Source organism: Chaetura pelagica, unplaced genomic scaffold, assembly GCF_000747805.2.
Source record: "Chaetura pelagica isolate M959 unplaced genomic scaffold, ChaPel_1.0 scaffold20, whole genome shotgun sequence".
Lineage (NCBI taxonomy): Eukaryota > Metazoa > Chordata > Aves > Apodiformes > Apodidae > Chaetura > Chaetura pelagica.
In genome coordinates, this window is record NW_009951958.1 from 4693059 (window position 1) to 4714129 (window position 21071).

The window sequence follows — 21071 nt, forward strand, 5'->3', positions numbered from 1 at the left end:
AAAGAGTCTCAGTCAATGGGGTGGCCATGGTGGTTCCTTTCTGCATGGAAACTGAAATAGGTACAATAAATGGAATAATGTTTTAAGAGGCTCAGTTGCCAAATTGATTTCTCAAGCTAATATGTCCTTGGCTGCACTTGCTGTGTTAAAATAGATGTTCAGGCGAGATTCACGATCAGCTCTTAAGAACAAGAGAGCAAAGGGAAAAAATAGGTCATTTCAAGATGAAATGCTTTACATTTGGCACCTTAAATTGGCTTATTAATTTATTTATTTTTTTAAGGGTTATTATTTTTAATTAAATAGTTGTCGACTTGTCTTCTAAAAACAGACACAAAGCACTGGCCAAGGGTGTGTGGATGAGCTAGGTCAAGTACCTGGTTCTGAAGCTGCTAGTCATATTAGTGACCTTATCCCCACTAAAATCATCTCCCACAGAGATGGCACTTACATGACTTAGAAAGCAAATGCAAATCCTGTGCATGGTACAGGCTTGTCCCTCCATATGAAAAAAAAAACACTTGTGGTAACCCAAACACATCAACAGGATTGGATTTATACAATAGAGTTTACTGAGCTTGCGTGTGGATGTTCAGGATTTCCAGATGTTCAACAGCTTCCTCAGAACAAATGTTAGGCATCTAGAAATCCTGGACATATGCACAAAATCCTTGAATATTGCTCAGAAAAAAATCCTTGCGCAGAAAAATAAACATCTGTGGCAAAACCTGAGTGTGTGGTAGGTCCGATCTAGATTCTCAGTCAGGGGAGATGAACATACAGCAGATAGACCTCGCACAGCCCTCCAGGGAAATTCATCCAGCCTACGGTTTATTCCCTTTCTTCAAGTGTTCTTTCTTCCAGGGGATCATGCCACACCTCTCCCTTGTGCACTGCTGCTACTCTGTTAGAGAGCAAGTGGTGGGCAGACAGTGGGTGCAACTGCTGTGTTGGGTCTGCAGGGCAGATCCAGCACTTCCAGGGAGTGCAGCTGTGCTGCCTCACTCGCGGGTGCAGGTGCCTGTGGGATAGAAAAGGTCAACAAGCAAGAGGTGTAATGATGTACAGCTTAGAATGGACCCTAGTAAAATAAATATGATGAGGTCAGGAACATGCGAGTGTTTGGTTTCTGGGAGTGGATGATCAAAGTATTATTGTTAAATGCCATTCTGAGACCATTGCCACATTGATTGATGTCTCATTTGAAATTTTCTTTCCTGAAAGGAAAAAGCATGGAAGCATTTAGTTAATTCTTTTTTACTGCTTTAAAGCTGCTGTTTTCTGTTGAACATGACTGGCTCAATAAAGATTCAATGTGTCAGATATAGTCTCTATAAGCCAGATAGAAGTGTCCAGTGTGTTGTTTATCCAGTGACTTTAAATTTTCTTCCCATGTAAATAGGTATGGAGCATGGAAAAATGCTTCCTTGTAGACTAAGGCTCATAATTTCATATCTAAGGTCCAATCTTTGATGAAGGCAGCAATTAATCAATTAAATCACTTGCTTTACTGAAATGTTGCATTTCATAAATAAGTTATTTTTTGCATGCAAGTCTTTCAAGAAAGCAGCACACGCAAGGAAAGCTGGTGTCAGCATTTTTTAATCCTGAAGTGACCGAGTTTCTCATTATGGACGCAGAACTTAGCTTCTTCTAAGAAACTTTTAGGCATGAGACTATTTCTGTACTTCTCAAAATATGCCCGTGCTTTTGCTGTTTTCCAGGGAGTAGGGTCACTGAGACAGACTGCATATACTGTATGCCAGCTGTTAACATATGGAGGCCAAGAGGTCTCACTTTCTAAGCACATATTAAAACCTTTGTATCCCTAGTACTAAAAATCTGTGGAGCAGCCCCTGCTTTCACTAATGTTAACAGCAAGATTTGTGTCAAAACAAACAAGAAGAGAACATAACAAGCAGCTCGGGATTGTCTGGCTTTGTCCATATACTCCACCACTGTAGGGATGATTGTTCTAGCATCTTTTATATTGCATTGTTAAATGATGGAAGCTTTTGCCAAATCCAAACTGAAATGCTTCCAGAGCCTTTTTCAGTGTTGGAAAATGTTTGTATCAAGTTATCCTTGGAATAATTTTCTCCTTTATTTATTATTATGTGCTACCCAGTAGACATCTAATTATGAAGCACAAAATACTTCTCATTCTAGGAGAATATATATTACTTCACTGGATGTTTTTAGGAGTCCATTTTGATTATATTAAATTAGATGTTTGCTTGTGTGAATCCCTTGGGTTTTAAAAAAAGCAAAAATAAAGCAAAGACTTAAGTTCAATACTGAACAGCCAATAGATCCTCTTACTGTGAGTGAATGCTTTTATACCACATCACAGATTGTTTGTCCTTCTGGTTTTTTTTTCAGAGTGGGTATCCAAGCTCTGGACCTACTTCAAGCACTCCTGCCTTCAGGCCTGAGGATGAGCTGGAACATCTGACCAAGAAAATGCTGTATGACATGGAGAATCCTCCCTCAGATGACTACTTTGGTGAGCAGTGCCACATCACAAGTATCCATAGCTCCTTTCCCTGTTTATCAGGTTTGGTAATGGGGAATTGTAATAATCCATCAGAATTCTTATGTAATTTCAGTGTAAATCCCACAATCACTTGCTGTATTTATAGTCTTTCTGATTATAAAGTTGAATTTTTCAGTGTCTAGTTCATTTTAACACCACCTAGGCTCAGCTTCTAGCCTAGCAGGCCGAGTTCAGGTGTGTTGCAGTGTCTTGCTCGTTTGCCCTTCTCATTGTAGCTGAAAAAACCCCATCAGTGTAATTGCGTTCTGCTCTGCTCCCAAGGCATGGATTTTCATTTTCTGTATGCTGGCATAGAGTAAAAGGAAATCCGTTTGCAGTCAAATAGGTTGTTTTTACATGGGAACCCAATAGCCCAGAACTGGATCCAATAAGTACGAGGAAAACAAATCTGAACTGATGAGCTCAAAACAATGTCATCTTCCTTGTAAAAAGATAAGCAGCTAATTTCCTTTTTAAGTGGTATAGAATGGAATTATCTCAGGCATCTCTAGGTGTAAAATATATATCTTACCTTTATATGAAACACAGATGCTGTGGCCTCTGGGCTCAGTCAAGAGCCTCAGGCATATTTTATGCATCTTGTCTGTCTGCAGGCTGGGGTGATAGTGTTGTCAGGAAAAAAATGCTGTAGTTCGTAGAGTTAAAGACTGAGGCAGGCCATTCTATTGTGGTTTTTATCTTCCTTTATTACATCGTTTCTTAAAAACTTCATTCAGATTGCCCCCTAGTTGGATTTACTAAATATTTTGGTCTGACCGGAACATTTCTGGCTTAAGGAAACTTTAGTTTGATTTAATCAGGTGGGACCAAAGTTTCATTAATAAACAAGGATCTTGTCGTGACACGGATCTGATTACATTAAAAGGTCAAGATGTTCTCATCAAACAAGCATTGCCGTAGTAGATGGGATTGATATCAGTCCCCATTCTCCATCAGCACCTTCTGCCTTCTATGGTTTCCAGTCTCACAGCCAAAATGTCTTCTGTATAAACTTTGATAATCATCAGAGTTGATGACTAGCACAGATCTGAGGTGTGAGCAAGAATGACTAACCAAAGAGAAGATAACCAGAGAGCATTTTCTGTGCTTCTGTGTTTGACTTCGTCCCTGCCCATATCCATTTGTGTTTAGTCTCTGATGTTTTAAAAGCAAAGCAACAACCAACCAAACATAACATGTATTTAGCCATTAGTGTGGGCAGGCAAGAGAAAAACTTTTTTCCTGTTCCCTTCAGGCAAATGGCTGAAGCCCTGGAGAACGAGATTTGATTACAGTCATTTTCTTAATGCAGAACTGTGAGTGGCAGGAGCTGGCTGGTGGACCAAAGCCCACCCAGTTCTCCTCATAGCTCAAGAAGGTAGGCAGATGAAGAAAGAACTTGAAGATTCACAGGCGCCAAGGTCAGAAAGGACCTTGCCATTATATTGCCTAATGTCCTACTCTCGGTTTCTCCCAGGAACATAATTGAATCATGACTTTAAAAAAAATTTCTAATCTTAAAGACTTCAAGCAATGGTGAGTCAACTACCTACCCTGATAAGCTGTCCTAATGATTAATTTTTCTCACAGCTCAGAAATTGCTTCCTGAACTTCAGCTTTAGCTTTGTTTAGCACTTCTATTTATGAAGCTGAAATACTCAGGTTCTGCAGAATAATACTGTATCACTGAGATGGCCCTGCTCTGCTTGACAGTGTGTTACATCAAAGTGTTTCAATCCAAAAGGGATGCATAGCTCAAAGGATTGGAACATAATGTCTTTCAATGTTAGGTTACCAATTTTGCTATCAGATGGGAGGCCAGACCAGTGCCATGCCAATAGCTTTTAATTCAGCAGGAGACAAGAAAAAGGGAAGGAGGCTCCAGAGCATTCTGAATTTTTTCCAGTGTTGTTTATGTAAGATCAAAGATGGAATAATCATGCATGATGCAAGCTGGAAGATGAACCCCAAATAACAACCTTAGTCCTACTGTGGACAGGTGATGTTTAATTACAGGCTGCACCTGATTAGAAGTGTAGTCTTCTAGTTGCACTGAGTCTGTGCCACTGAAGGTCATCTCTGAAGTGGTGTCCAGCCTTGGCATTCTTGATGTGTGGGAGAACCCTGTGCTGGGCTGGACTCTTCCTCAGCTCTCTAAGCATGCTGTGCCCTGTGCAACCATCCTGAGACACAGGCAGGACTAATTATATACCTAATAAGAAAAACATAAAACAAAAACAGCACTTGTAGAGCACAACTTCTTTTTATGGCTGGATAAAATCAAAGAGGTGGGCTGCCCTCATCCTCCTAGGTTTGTCACAGTCCAAGCTACTCACAGGGGTAAAGATGGTCTCTGCAGTCACAGTGGATGAGGCTTTTTGATATGGCAGTGCAGGGCAGGAGTTTCGTACTAATTCTGGCTATGTCAGAGCTAAATACCCATCTACTTGAGCTGTCAGCCCATGCCTTTCTGTAACTTCATGCTCATGTGGAAATAACAAATTAAGTGTGGGAGGAAAAAAAGAGTCAGTTTCAATTAACTGTCTCAACCAATATCTCTGCCTTTGTTCTTTATTTATTTAGCATGGTAGCGTGGATTGTACAGGATTCATATGGCACATTGATCAAATAATCCAAAAAAAAGGACAAATGGGCAGAGACATTGACTCTGATTTGCATTAAATATCTTCTGCCTGAGGTCTAAATGCCATGATAATTGTAGCATACCAGAAGCTGTCAGCTAATCACTTTTATTAGTTAGAATTTAGGAAACTGTAATTCAGTGCATTAAAAGTTGGTTAGGCACAGATAGGTTTTGAATTGAAGGATCTAATTAACCTTGCTAGAAAGCTTCAAGGCGTTATATTAAGTCATGAAAATAATTTGTTGGAATAATTACATTTGAACTGTCAGGCTGGAGAAAGGTTATTTTAGTTGGCCCATCTGCACTCTGGGATCTTCTCTGTAACCGTCCTCCTACAATTTCACTTGCCGTACCTCTGGTTTTTGATGGAAACATCTGGATTCTGCAGTCAGTGTGGGCAGCGTGGAGGTTCTTGGGGAGGGAGGAGGAGTAGGAGCCACTGAAGTTATTGCTTTTCCCTGGAAATGCTGGCTGGTACTGCTGGCAAACCAGGTAAACTGAGTTTGGGAGCAGGACAGGCAGCACTTCCATCAGGTCTGTGCTTACTGCGTGTCTCTGCAGCTTCCCTAGGTGGAAATTACTGAAGGTGCTTTTGGAGTCAGAGGAATTGTTCTGGCCAGTGCTCGTTCATGCAAGTACACACAGCTAGAAGCACAGCATGGTTCACACTGCATTCCTGGGGATCCTGGGCACATGGTGAGAGCCAGAAGCAGCATCCTGGAGATAAACTTAGGAGCAACAAGATCACAGTTTGCAGCTGTTTGGTGCCTAGACTTACCACAGCAGCATGATCCAGGACTGAGAAATCCTCTAGCTGCCATGAGCAAGGCAGTGCTTAAGCATGGAAATATAATCACTAAGTATAATATTATTTTTTTTTAGTTCTGTGAAGTTTTAGGAGTTAAACATGTATGCTGGATATTTTGCCTAACTTAGTTTTGTTGAAAGACCACACTACTGGACTTAAGTCTAAACACCCTAATCTTTGGTGTATGTCCCCTCCTACTGTACATTACAGAGTGATTTATAGAGTGACTTCTCCTGGGAAGTCTGTGGCAATCAACAAATTGAAGTCTCTTAAATCTAAGCTACTCTTCCTTTACTGCTGATTCAGTTGCTGAGCTGTGATAGTTTGCTGTCTTTAATCAAATCCCTTCTTGTTAGGAAGGATTCCCAAATGTCTTATGCACTAGGCAGGAGGGATGGTTTCTCTCTATCATGGCCCTCCCCACTGATAAATGTGCTATTGTGGAGAGCCATGTCTGATTTGTTAAAAAAAAAATAATACTTTGCAGAGTGGAAACTGGATAAGCTCGAGGGAGGAGGAATGGATGTTTACAGGAGATTAGGATGAAATTATCTAAATTGTTTGTTGGCCACCATGGGAAATTAAAGCCCTTGATTTTGCATTAAAAAATCCCAAATCCACACACACAAAGATCACAACTGTTCAGGACCAGTGTTTCAAGTCTTGTAGAAAGAAATTACTTCTGGCAGCTTCAGTCTCTATCACCACGCAGACAGTGCTGATTAAGACTGGAAAACTTCCATCAGGGCCCCTCATCTCCTGTTGCCTTCTGGACTATGTCCCAGTTTAGTCAATCCCACAGCAGAGGAGTTTCCCTGGCTGGTATTTTGCCATCAGCCACTCAGAGTTACCAAAGGAACCACCAGTTTTATCAAATATGTAATCCAGTTATCTTTTTGTCATTCCAGGTTGCTGTAGGGATGCACATGAGAAGAGGAGAGATAACTGAAATGGTCCTGTTGCAAATGCTCATTTTGTGCAATAAAAGGACCTTGATTTGTCTCAGAGATGATAACTCAGGATATGTAGTTTTCTTACATGTTCTTGCTGTATGCCCCGACTTTGACAATGGGAGAAGTGGTGCAGTTAGGCTAAGGAGCAAGGCCAACAAGCAGGTGGCTTGACTTTCTCTTCTGCTTCACACCCTGACCTCTTGTGACACCTGTGACACATCATTTTACCTTTCCAAACTTCCTTTTGTCCTCTTTCACCCTATTTTCACTTAGTCTGCATAGTCCTTCAGAGAGGAGCTGATTAACAGCAGCAGTTGTATGAGTCCCCTCCATGGCACTTTCATTCATAAGCTAAAAATCTTTCACTAGAACCTGGTGTCCTGACAGTGTCAAAGCTGTTCCCTAATTTTACTTCTTGAGACACAGGACACGGGTTAGCAGTAGCAGTCAAAATACGATATAGAAAAGAGTGTGGTAGAGTCATAGAAACTTCAGATGAGGAGGCACACTAGGCTGTCCACGTACAGCTTGCTTTGGTTCATGGTGTCTTTGTTTTCTTTAACATGGCTCTGTGCACTGAACACTTATAGTGTCCCTAAACCGAACATGTTCTGCGTTGCATTTCAGTCTTTATCAGGCATTTCCATAACCTCTAAGAGGCTCAGGTAACCTTTTAGTTTCATCTGAATTAGTACCAGAAAAAGAAAATGAAAGTTGTCATATCTTGCCTGTATTCCTAAGTCTCTTCTGAAAAGGTTATCATTAAAAGATACAGCTTATCATTACAAGAGCATAATTACATTGTAATTTTGCCATGTAATGTGATGTGTCATCATGCCTTTTGTTTAAAGGGAGGGTTTCTGGTGCAAGATCACATGCATCCTCATCTGAACATCATCTGGGTCAGAAAATAGTAGGTTAGATTTTCAACAGCTGATGAGCCGACAGTCATTTTCTGTTATGTAACCACTCACAAAAGCAGGAAGAACAGCCATATAATGGGGACCCTTTTCTTCATTGGAGTTCAAGTTACTGTTTTTCATGTTTAAGGCACATTCCAAGATTTGCACACAGGCTGCAAAGTCTGGGAGCAGCCTTCACCTGGGGAGGCCGTAGTGCGGTACCATCAACATCCAGCTGCCCTCTTGTGGGCTGCCGCAAAGGGAGTCACCCTCCCTCTGCTCCCCAGGGGCTTTAATTACCCTGGTGAATGGCTTTCAGAGCCTGTTTCTTCAGTCTCACTTCTGCCAATGCTTGCCACCCCCACATAGCTTTCTTGCCAAAATCCTGTGACTGCTGGCATCCTTGCACAGCAAGTACAGGTAGAGTTTGGAGAGCAAATTTATCAAGATAATCTCAGCCCAAGCCACAGGGTGAATTTTGGCCCACAGTTCCAAAGTGGGAAAAGAAAAAGAGGAGGCCAGTGAGTGGTTGCAGAGCCACCTTATGCTATATCTACATGCGTTGATCTCCAGCCGTGAGAAAGGCAAGAGAAAACAGATGCTCAGAGGCTGTGAGCTGGTTTAAGTTGGTTTTCAGCATTTGAAAGGCTTTATAAATGGATGCAAAAGTTGTTTTTTTTCCTACTGTTTATGTGCTCCACATTCTACACTGCAGTAATTGTGGGAAAAATGTTTTGTGAAGCTAAGCACCTAAATCTTTTCATGCCAGGGATCTTAGTTGTGTAAAGTCTTGAGTGCACATCTTGATGAAGCCCAAACAGATGTAGCAGTCAGCAGTGAGGGAAGGCTGGACTCCTGTAAGCCCTGAGCACCTGGTACCCACATGTGCCAGGAGGCAGGAGACTCATATTCCCTTTCTCCTCTTCTTGTCCACACAAGAGTGGATGAGACTTTGCATAATGAGTGTTTCTGAAGCACAGCCTCTTCACAGATGCGATCTGAATCTTGCATCAGACCCAAAATTACCCTTCATTATCACAGGTGATAAAATGCCAGCTGAAACTGGTCACAAGCAGCAGACCTTCCTTGGTGCTTTTAAGTCCCTGATTTACCTTGAAATGCTGGCAGTCAACCTAGACATATTTTTACTTTTGAACAGAACTGAAATAATGCAGAAGGCATTTAATGGAGAGTAAGTGCAGACTACCAAGCTATCATTTTAGCAAAGGGTTTTCCATGATCACCTGTGTGCTGCTGAAGAAAGGTGAGCTTCAGGCCGCATGTGGAATTAGATTTGTCCCAACAGTCAGTAAGTGAAAGCTGACAATTTCCTGCTGTTGTCTAAGAGAAGTGAAATGTGATAATGAAATATCAGGTATGTGTCTTTCTAAAGTACAGTACAGGACTCTTCATCATGTTTAAAAATGAACATATGCATGGAAAAAAAATAATCCATGAGTGTGGTAGATATTTCTTATGTTGTTATCAGGACCTTAGTGTGCTAGGAGCTGTACAAATGGATATCAAAGCCCAGCCTCCTCCTGAAAAGAATTTGGAAAATGATGAGGCTGCCAGCCAAACCCCCCCAAAAAACCAGTAGTCCTACATGAAAGGGAAGTAAATCTTTCTACCTTTACTTGAGAAGCAGTTCAAAGAGAATCCAGCTTGTTCATGATAAAATTACATGCTCAAAGTAAACCCTCTATAAACTGAAATGGTTGAAGAATTGATAATGAGCCATCAAGTTTTCAGCTGCAGGTCAATAGTCCACAGCTAACTCAGGTCATTAAGAAGCGAAAGTGTGACCTACCTTATGGCTGTTTCCTGCCCAACGTGAAATGAGTTGGCTGGTCTCAGGGGGGTTCCCTGTGGGTACGTCACCACTTTGCTAAAAGCCATAAATTGTGGCACCTGGTGGACCCCTGTTAGGGAATTTCCTTGAGGAGACCAGGAGCTGGAAACAGATTGTTAGTCTAGGCACATGGGGGATGGACAAGATTTGTTCTCCCTCTCTTCCTCTTAGATCTGTTTTATGGAGATGAGTGGAACCAGGAATTTCCATCCAGGATTTCATAAGTAGTAATTTCTCAGCACAGGTATTTTAAGAGGGAATGTATGTATGTGTGTCTATGAATGAGTGAGAATGTTCTTCTGGATTGTAGTTTTATATAAATAATTTTCACTTCAAATTCTTTTTTTTTGGTCATAACTTATGGCTAAGTTGTGGAGATACAGGCAGTCAGTTTTAAAGCTGGAAATAGAAACCACACTTCCAGCCATGCAGTCTTGGACAAATCCTTGCCCCAGTAACATGAAAGCAGTTTGATTTCTCTTTGTTTTGAGTCAGTTATGCACATGACCTGGTATAAATGAACCCTTGTTTTTCTTTTTAAAGACTGAAAACAGCTCACCTATTGTTAGAGGCTGTTTGCACAGAATTTGCAGTTGCTTCTGTGTTATTTTATGGCTTATTTATACTGCAGTAAAATCTAAGGCCTGCTAGCAAGACTTTGGTCATACTACACTAGGTGCAAATTTAACATGAAGTAGAAAACAGTATGTATCCCTCAGAGCTCCCAAACTGAAAATACAGCAAGGACTAGGATAATATTGTTGTCCTTAATTTACAAATGAGGGGCTGACTGGCAGACTTAAGCTGACTCACCCAGAGTCATGCAGAGAACCAGTAGCAAATTGGGAATAGAGCCTAGAATGCCTTGGAGTCCTATGCCTGTGGCCACACTCTTTATTTTATGTGAAAATCAACTAAATGGACTTGTGAGCCTTGTCTGATCAGAAATCACAACCAGTCTGAAGGCTCTTTCCAGCATTTAGGTTGCAAGCCCTATTTTCTGAGGTTAGTAACATGGTTGGGAAAATAAGAAAAGGTGGAAAAAATGCTCCAGGAGCACACTTGGTAATTTTAACTGCTGTTAATACAATGCACTTGCTAATGCTATCACACTTCAGCATTTAAATAGTTCAAGGCTATTAGGAAAATTGATAATTCACCATAGTAATATGTTACTTTCAACTCTAATGATCACCGTTCTACAGAGGTGGAAGGCCCAGCGTGGCATTTGTTTTTTTCTTCTTCTGGTGCCAATTGTCTCATGTTGCCTTTTTGATCTGGTTTGAATCTTGTCAGTAAGTTTTCAGGACATTCTGAGTGTAATTTGAAGTTAAGTTGGGGGGGAAAGGCCAGATTTTATCAGAGAGTGAAATGTGTTAAAAAAAAAAAAAAAAGAATTCAACGAGTCTGTCTCATTTGCTGAATGTTCTCCTTCAGCCTGTTCTCTTCTGATGGAAATGCAGCAAACCTGTTTGGTTTTTTTATTTATTTTTTTTAAGGAATCGCTTTGACTCAGATTGTGTGAGATGAATCATAACCCACTTTCTCATCTGAGATGTGCAAAAAAAAAAAAAAACAGTTTTGCTTGCAGTTCTGAAGAACCACTCCCTTTGGATGTATCTGTTCTACACAGGAGAGCACAGCAATCAGGAATCTCACACCTCAGGAATCCTGAGGTGTTGCCAGAATGATACCCTGATTCTGGGAACCTTCAGAAAAAAAAAAAAAAAAATTCCATCTCTGCTGTCAATGTCAGCATAATCAATACAGTGTTTCTTGGTGGTGTGAAAGGGTAGGGGAGGATTAAAAGAATGAAAGGAATCAAAAGTAGCAAAACTTCCCTGCTGCTTTCAGTGAGCTGCACTGTTTTCATGGCTGCAAATGCACCTTGCTGTTCATCAAGTCATCTTGGACATGAACACAGTTTTCATGTCTCTGCCTACAACCCAAGGTCACAACCAGTGCTTAAAAGTCAGGAGACTGTCATCCCAAACTGGCAGGCAGATCATGAGAAGCCAACCCTGGCAGACATTTGGGAGGCTGATAGTAAACCTGTTCTGGCTTGTGAAACTTGCTGTTAAGATGTCACTTGCCTGGACTGTGCCAGCACAGATTTTGTCAGCTGATTAGGAGAGCACCTGTCACATGGCCCTGCCTGCTTCAGCCCCTCTGAGATAAATGGAAAACTCCAGTAGCAATAGGATCACTGGGGGTGCAAACCGAAGATGAGATACCACACCTGATACCTCGTCACCAGCTTTCATTTATGAATTTGCTTATTTGCATTTATCCACAGCTAAAGAAAGGCAACTGGACTGGAGATGTGAATTACTTTATCTTATAGATCCTTTCAAATTACTATCCAGCCATGCTAAACTATTTGTTTAAAGCTGTGGAAAAGGCTGTATTCAGTTAGCAGCAGTGTTAAAATTTAATACACAATTTTCTCAACAAATTCTGGTTCTAGACAATGTTTTGAGAGGTTAATAACTTCTTATCTACTAAGTGCATGATCTGATTCTATCTGTGCCATCGGGGGCAGATCAATCAGATGATGTGCAACATTTTATCTGAGGGCAGGATGGAAGTAAGGAGAGTGTTTACGGGGTTGGTTTCATTGTCATTTAAATTTATACTCTGAAAAAAACCTAGCTTTTAAAATACCACTTTTTCCTGATTATCTGCTTGCCCTGAAAGGCAAGTGAATTCAGCTGCTGGCTTCCAAAAAGCCTTCAGAAGCCTGAAGTCTTTTACCTATTCTGTTATGTTGATGAATGACTGGAATATGGCAATGCTGACTTTCCCTCTATTTTTAATGCAAGGATTCTTAGTGATCACCTGAGGTAAGGAATTGTGTCTGGCTGAGCTTTCCTGGACAGAGACATTTGGAAGGGACGAATGTGGGTCATGTATGTTCTGTCACGTGCAATCAGCTTGTCTGGAAAGGAGCGTCCTAGTGATTGCCATTGCCACCATGGAGCTAATTCTGGTCATGTGTTCTCATAGGTATCTCCACGAGCTGGGCAGCTGCTTCTCATATCTGTCTTATGGCTGACACTGGTGAGAATCTTAAAATGCACATATATACTTGTGCACATATATAGCACAGGATACTGTATGGACCATGGATTCTAATGGCATTCCCTTGTTTCCCATTCTCCTTCTTAATGTCATGCATCAACTGATCTGGCTTTCAATGCCTTCATGGTCTTGTGAAGTGTGGCTCTGTGCAGTGTTGGCATGTTCAGTGTGTGTATATATAAGAGGAAGGAGAGGACTGAGGAGGGTTTGGCTACAATAAGAGTGGATGATTGAGTGGGATGTTTTTAAATATTCCATCATTTATCTGTGTGTGTCTCAAAACACTGGCATCTTCTAAAGATAAAATGGCAAAGCATGGGCTTCGCTGTGCCATGTGTTCCATTAGGGCACCACTGATGTCCACAGCCTACAGCCATAACCTCTTATTCTGTATATACTCAGTTTCTGTGCAAGGCAATGAGAAGAGTGAAAAAGGAAGGGAGTAAAAAAGGGAGGTTGCTTATGGTGAGAATGATTTCCGTTGTTTTTTCAAGGCATAATTCAAAAGGTGAGGAAAGTGGAACACGTGCAGTGCAGATGTGCACAGCTGGTGTGTTACCAGCTCTATGGCATCCCTCCTTCAAAAGGGTGGCTGAGGAGAGCCAGAAGGGCTGTGTAAGTTATATGACCTGTTCCTGGTGGAATCTTGTCATTTAAACTCTTTCAGTCTCTTTCTGCACTGCTGTTTCTGTACTGAGTGAGGAATGTAAGCGCTCTGTTGGCTTACATACGAAAGAGGTGCATGCTTTCAGGTCTAGAGGGCTTAGGTGAAAAACTGCACAGATAACATACAAGTTTCAGGAGCCTTAGCAGGAGGGGCAGAGACAAGCATCTGAAAAGAGGCCACCTCCAAGCTTAGAGCAGAGGGACACTGCTGTTTCAGGGCTGGAGATCTGTGCTTTGAGCTAGCGCTGGTCATGCCATGTTTGTGAGTAAAGGCCCACTGATCTAAGTGTGGCTTGGTCTTTTAAACAAAACCAGTATTTCATAGAAAGCAAATTAGTCTTGGGATCTTAGTGGTTTTTCTGTTCTTTGCTCTGATAGCAGGGCATTGGGTGAGAAGGCATAACTAAGCTGTTTCAAGTCTGCCTATCTCAGCTTCCTTCTGTTTTGTACAGTTACAAGGTGTTCACACAGTTTCACTGCCTATTGCCCTTTGCAAAACAACTTTCATTTAAGAGGAAAAAGAAAGTGGTTGACCTGTGGCCTTGAATCTTTTGTAAATTACCAAAGTCCTGAGACTGTGAATAACAGCTGTTAGGCAGCAAGTAAGAGTGGTGTGCATCCAGCAAATGTCTGATTACAAGAGCTGTTCTGGCCTAAGAAAATTGCAGCTGTTCAGAAGAACAAGTAACATTTTACAGAATGATCTTTTGGATCATAGTCCAATTGTGACACATAGTGGTTCACTTCTCAATAGGTGTGTGTTGACTAGAAGATGCTCAAACTGAAATCAGCTTGGCTAGAGGTTTGGCTGACTGGATATAGCCTGAGCTCCCAGGAGATCAGTGCCCTCATCTGTGCAGAGGCTACAAAGGCTATGCTTAGTGCAGTGCAAAAGAATGAAATACATTTCCAAAATATTTGAAGTCTCAAACATTTGCATTGGGTCTTATGTTGCTGCAATCCTCTCTATTTTTTTTGTTCACTTCTACAATTTGTACCCTTTTACTGAGATGAAAATCTCCCACCAGGTTTCCTATGCTTGGGTGTGAATAACAGCTTTTCTGATCTACCCATCACATCTGACTTCATCAACATAACAGAGTTGCATCATTTTAGGAGCAAATGGAAACCAACTAACTTAAAACCAATGTTGGCTTTCTGGAGTTGTTCATATAAATTCAAAAGTACCTGAAGTTTACATCAGTTAAAATCAGACTTGGAATAAACTGAAACAAGTGTCTCTACACGTACCTCAGATCTGTATTTGGAGGTCTAGTGGATTTAAAATGATCCTGTTATCACATGTAAACAAGTCCATCAGTTTTCCCTGCTGTCATACCAAAGTGCTTAATGAGGATTAAATTCACTTACTGTCTTTGCAGTGAACTCCTGTGCATATAGGAAACCAGTAAAGAGCACCCTGGAAGCTCAGAGCACAATGAGTTGCCAGTTTTCCTCTTACAGAGGTTGTCATCACTGGTTTGGGATGTTCAGGAGGTTTTTCAATACCAAGTCATGACAAACATTTATAGTCCCTGCTGATGACAGTATTTTCTAATGCCCGCTCAAGGACACTGGACTGGCAGGACTCATCTGGATATTGGATCGGTTCTTTCCGATTGGCTGACCCTGTCACATGGAGGGAAAACTTTTGGGGTTTCAGTTTCCATTGGTGCAAAATCCTCGGGTCAGGAATTGTGTGAATAATTCAGGAAACAAGGATTAGTGCCCTTGGTGCAGAAGCCACTTAAAAAGAACTTTCTATCTTAGAAATGTAGTAAGTAATACTCTGAGCACACCTTTGTAAGTGCTGATCAACATCAGAGCCTCCTCGTGGAGGACTTCAGGTTAAATGTTAGGACAATCTATATCATGATAAAAATGGATCAGAACCCATGTTTCCTTCTGTTAGTCACAGACCCTAGAATCTAAACCACCACCTCAAAGAGAGCATTCTTAGAGCCCCCAAACAGCTTAGCTTTATGGTGTGAAGTTTTTTTTTATCTTCTAATTATTTTTAAGCCCTGCTATTTATGAATCAAAAGCTGTAGGATGTGTGAGAGTGACACATGCAATTGTGCAGATGGGTTTTCCACATACTTCCTTTAAATAAAATAATATTTTTTTATAAATATCTCATATTTTACATTTATTCACTTCTAATGGAGGCCAAGCAAGAAAAGTTTTGTCTCTTTCTCCATCAAACTCAGACTGTGACTATCAAGTGAGAATAATGATCTGTGGATACCTGATATCGCACTGATCCATCATGGACTCCAGATATGCAGCATGTGCCACAGTGAGGTTATTTTGAAAATAGTTTCAAAATTTCTTAGTATTACTTTCCATCTACCTCAGCCAGTAAAAGCAGATCCCATGACCCAAAGGATGAGCAGAATTGTATCCTTGTGTAATTACATGAGTATAGTTAATATTGCTGTCACCAACATCAAATGTTATTTTAAAAAAACTTCTGCTCTCAATACCAATGTCACATGTTAAGGTTATCACATGTCTGGTCATCCTCAGTAGAAACAAATGTTGTGAGTCCTCTCCAGAATGGGAGTGCCTCTCCATCCCAGCTTGTAAAGCTCCTTCAACTTTTCCAGGAGAGTAAACAAATATTGGACCTTGCACCTGGTTGGAAAAGTCCCAGATTTTGGGGTGAAGAAGGAAACCTCTGTCCAGTAGGTTGCTTTAATGAGAAAAAAACACAGTTAGTTGATTCCAGCTGCTGAGAGTTTTGGAGTGGTGGAATTCAGTGCAAGAGACGGTGGATGGTCGGCGTACAGGTGAGGCCGTTTCCAGTGCCTGATGGATATGATTTATGGCAGGGCTGCTGTCGACACGCAGACAGCACATGTTTCAAAACAGCAAGGAAGCTTTGGGTTGGTGCTGGATTGTGAAAGGCAGGGTTTTCAAAAGACCTTAGATAAATGAGGTGCTGGTTGAAATTTGGTGGGATATCTTCTACTGCAGTCAGACACCTTTGAAAACCTCAGGCCTTAAAGCTTTTTGGGATACGAGAGCTGACGTTTGTTCAGGACTCTGCTCTTTGTGGGATCCAGCCTTTCTCCATGATTTTTTAACTTTTTTAAACTTTTTTTTCACTTTTGGCAGGAGGAACACAGGTTCCCTCCCTGTTTCTTGTTTTTTGTCAGATGTTTTTCCCCAGGCAGGCATGCAAGAGGCAGGCCAGGTTGGTAGGCCAGAGCTGCTGGCACAGGAAACATCTCTGACTCAAAACTTCGCCATTACTCAGGCGGTTTCACCTTCTCGGCTGAACAGAATCTTTGGTAAAAGTCAGTCCGTGCCACCACCCTCCCAAGTGATGCAGCAAGGCAGAGACAAGCTGCCGAATACCAGCTGGAGCCCAGCCAGGCTATGGAAGAGTGAATTGAGTCATTCCTGCCCAGCAGCGGATGTGATTTTTGGCTGGGCTTGAGTCTGGTGAACACACTGATGGCGCCTGTCCTGGGTTTATGAAATGAGTTGTCTAGGTTGGAGAACAGAAGTGGTTTGAAGTGCCATTGTGCAACATGGAAGCAGTTGGAGGTGAAGGTCTTTGGGAAAGGGGACATTGTTCTGTCTCTGTTCAGCAGCTAACACCGCAGGGCCTTGACCCATCACTTGTTCTCCATGGGGCTGCTTTCATGCTGAAAGGGGCAAAGCTGACTGGAGTCCTGTGCGAACGCTGTAGAAGACCAATAATTTTTTGACCTAGTGTGAAGGTTGCTATCTATACCAGTGTGAGTCTGAGCTGGTCCCTCTGACTGCACCCTCAGTTCAGCTCTTAAGAAAGCAAGAGCTAAGGAGAATTTGGTCTACATTTAAAGCATGCTTGCACTGAGCAGGAGTATGAGCCTGTGGGCAGCCAGACACTGGTCCTCCCCACCTGGAGGAGTGGGTGGGAGAAGGTGCACAAACCGTTGCATAACGAACACTAAGCATCTGAAGAGGAGACCAGCTTGTCTGGCCTCCAGATATGCTCTATTTTGCAGCCACCACTTACATATGGGTTTGGGTGCAACAGCCCCTGAAATTACCCTCCACTGCTCTACCAGCAAGTCAGATCTCCTGAGTCAGTGGGTGAGCAGGATGGGACAACACACTCAGAGAGACACCTGCAAGGGGACCCAGACAGGCCCAGCAAAACTGCCCCCACGTAGTCACTGGCTGGTGCTTCTACCACTGACCCTCCCAGTAATGGAAAGGTATTTTTTTGTGTCTTTCCAGAAGAGGATCCTGGAATCTGGTGCAGTATAGCAAGCCCAGTGGCCCAGGAATCACCCATCTGCTCATTAACCCTAATGAAGACAGGAGGAGGAGTGATTTCTGCCTCTTATCCTACCTTCCTTTCCCTGCAGCAGATTCAGACAAACATGGTTGCTCACCTTGTATTCTGTCATGTATTTGGTACTTCCACTGTCCAGGGTTCATCATACAATGTGGCTTTGCATGTATAAGTGCAAAGGGACCTTGCTCAGTGGTTGTTGCTGTTGGGATCACCAGAACTGCAAAGTTTGTATGATCCATAGCTCTGCCAGAAACAGTTTCCTGGGCTAAGATCCTTTCCAGCAGGGACAAAGCCCCACAGCATCAGCTTTGGGAGAAGTTGCCCAGTGAGAGTTTTCCTACCTGCCTCACTAGGACTTGGTTGGTACCCTTAACCTTCAGCAGAGTTTTAGTGAAAAGCTACTGAGTTTGTTCCCTGGCTGCCATGTGTAATGGGAAGGTCTCACTAAAAAATAAGATTTCTATATTGGTGATGTGTTCCAAGGGGAAGAGTAATTTTTATTTTAAAACCTCCAATTTTCCTATGAAGTAAACTAAACAAAGAGTTTTCTCAGCTTTTGAAGCCATGGGAAAACCCCACCTTCTCACAGTCTTGACCATTTTAGCCCCATTTTTATTTTGGAAAAAAAAGAGGCTTTATGTGTCTTGTTTTAACTTCCTATATGTGCCCAGTTTCCCTTGAAGGAGAGGAGTGATGTCACAGGAAGGTGGGGGACTTTTGTGAAATTTTTTAATTTATTTAAAACGTATAATTTATTTTTTTTACCCAATGAAGTGATTGCATTCCTTCTTCAGTTCATCGTTTATCAGCTGGGTTTTTTGGTGCAGATCAGTACTTTGAAAGTCCCACCCCTGAACACAAACATCTTTTTAATTAATGTCATGAAATGTTACTTCTTTCCATCCAACTCGATACTTGCAAGTTAAAACTACTTTTCTTTACCATATCCAAGCCCAGGCTGGGAGCAGTAGTGGTGAGATGGAGGTAGGAAGGAGTGCCCAGGAAGCAGCATGGGACATGACACCTTTTTTGCAGTGTTGAAGAGTAAGCTTGAGGAGGAATTGTTGTTGCTTCCAGAGACATCATCCTGTGCCCCAGCTGAGAGCACTGGGCAAAGCTATTCAGGCAACTCACTCCCCTGATTCCTGAGCTGGAGCTTTATCAGGAAAATAGAGTCAATTTTGCTTTCTCCCTTGCGTTTCCTTGATTGATCAGCAAACAGAGGATGTTTCCTTTCTCACACTTTTTTCACCCCCTTTCTTTTGTCTCCAGATGTTACTGAGGCTCTATTTCAATCCCTTTGCACATGGTAAAACGTGCCAAAAAACTGACAAAATGTAACAAAAAAAACCCCACGACACACAGAGGGGAAAAAAAAAAAGAGCAGAGCATCCTGTAAAAAAAAGTGTCTGGGACCTTAAATATTGCAGAGCATCACTGACCCCCACTGGGCTGTGACACTCACTACAGATCACACAGGTTGGGGGACTGGTACCTCATAGACTTGTTGGGCACAGGGTCAGATCAACATTTTGCTACGTTGCAAGGTGCCTTGTCTGTGGAGGGAGGGAAAGCAACTTTGCTTTAGGGTTCCTGCAGATGCACATGTCAGAAGCTTCCCATACAACTGGTGTAGCCCAAACCAAGCCCATGTGTATTCTTTGTGTCCATCATGTGTAGAGTAAGAAGGCATTGGCTTAGATTAGTGCAAGGGACATTTTGGTTGGATGGAAAGAGGCTTCCTAGTGATAAAGTGATGTACTTACTGAAGTTTTTTGCCCAAGTTGTTTGTGAAATCTCCATTGCTGGAGGTTCTTAAGAACAGGTTAAGCAAGTATCTGTTAAGAATGTTGTAGAGAGAGTTGATCCTGCCCTTGAGGCTGTAAGATAGTTTTCATGACCTCTCAAGATCCTGTTCAACTTGAATTTTTATAGCTTTGTGGAACAATTGGGAGAACTCCTCCCTGAACCTTTATTTTGTGGCAGTGATGTGTTGTGGTTGCAATAATTTAGGAAGGTACCTCTACTGCATTGATAAGCACTTGTCATCATCTCCTTTGTATCAGAAATAAGCTAAATTGTTTCTTGTGTCCCAGGGAGTTAAGGAGAGGATGATGTAGATGTGTAAGGGATGTGGAGCATCACCACATGGATGTGGAATGAAATACAGGCCTTCTTCCTCTCATTTTCAGAGAACAGTAGCAGAGGCACAGAACTCTATATGCTCAGTTGCTACATGGCTCAGCGAGGCTGCCAGAGAGCAATGGTGTGGCCCACACAGGGAGCACGTTCTTCCTGCTGGAGAGGGGATTCTAGCAGGACTGGTGGTTGAAGCTCCTTCTGAACCAGAGAAGTTTTAGTGCTGCCTGTCTCACCATTAAGCCTTTTCAGGGGTGGTCTTGTCATTAAAGAGACCAGACTGGGATTGAGACGGTACAGTTTTGGTTTCTGGATCCATCACAAATGCATTGTGTGACCCTCAGGAAGTTGTTTAACCTGTGCAGGTCTCAAGTTCTCCACCTGCATGTTGAGTGTCCTAACAGTCCTCCATCTTCCTGGTGTGGTGGATTAGGGCTAATGACAGGCTGGGATAGTAACTTTACAATAAGCAGCATGGAGAAGTTTTTTAAAAGGTACCATAGAGTGTTAGCAATGAGAGCCTACACAGTTGCAGTGCATTTGCTGTGTGGAGTGGAATGAGACCTCCAGGGCATACTGGGAATGTGTCAAGTTTGCAGCCAAGCAAAATGAGAATATGAAGTTGTATTGTGGTTGGAGGAAAGGGATGCAAACAACAGGAGAGTGCAGCTACTGCTGGACAAGCACTGTACAGATGACAAGGAGGTCACTGCAGGGACCAGTACATCTGGAGTACAAGTGCAATGCAGTTAAAGCAGGACACACTAATTAAATCACGGCCTCAGATTTAATTTATGAAGTGTTACAGGCACACGTTGCAGCATGGAGCTCTGTTTACTGTGAAATATTGTGTTTTCTGACGTCTGCTGAAGATGAGGGAATTAAGATTGATCTGTCTCATGTCCAAAGGCTGTGTAAGAGAACTGATGCATACAGTCTGCTGCTGGCAAATGGTGAAACTTCAAGCTTGGATCCTGGCACAATTAACCATTGCCAAGGGCTTCCCACTCAGTGAGAAGTCTGAGTTCAAAAGCAAAAAAAAGAGTAGGTAAGGAAGGCAAGGATAAAATGAGAAAAATACCATAATTGCCTACAAAATGCGCAAACTACTTTGGGGTTTTCATTCATACTATTATTGCAGTGCCCTGAGTGGCTAAGTGTTGGTATTAATCTGGGACAGATGTGATCAACAC

General features: G+C 42.1%; 1 protein-coding gene across 1 annotated transcript in view; it reads left to right on the forward strand.

The window, feature by feature from the left end:
• Positions 1–21071, forward strand: part of LPP (LIM domain containing preferred translocation partner in lipoma) — a 211239-nt gene that overhangs the window by 134782 nt on the left and 55386 nt on the right. Inside the window, exon 6 of the mRNA XM_009999836.1 lies at positions 2430–2506. Within this exon, the coding sequence (XP_009998138.1) occupies positions 2430–2506 (77 nt within the window). The remainder of the gene's footprint in view (positions 1–2429; positions 2507–21071) is intronic.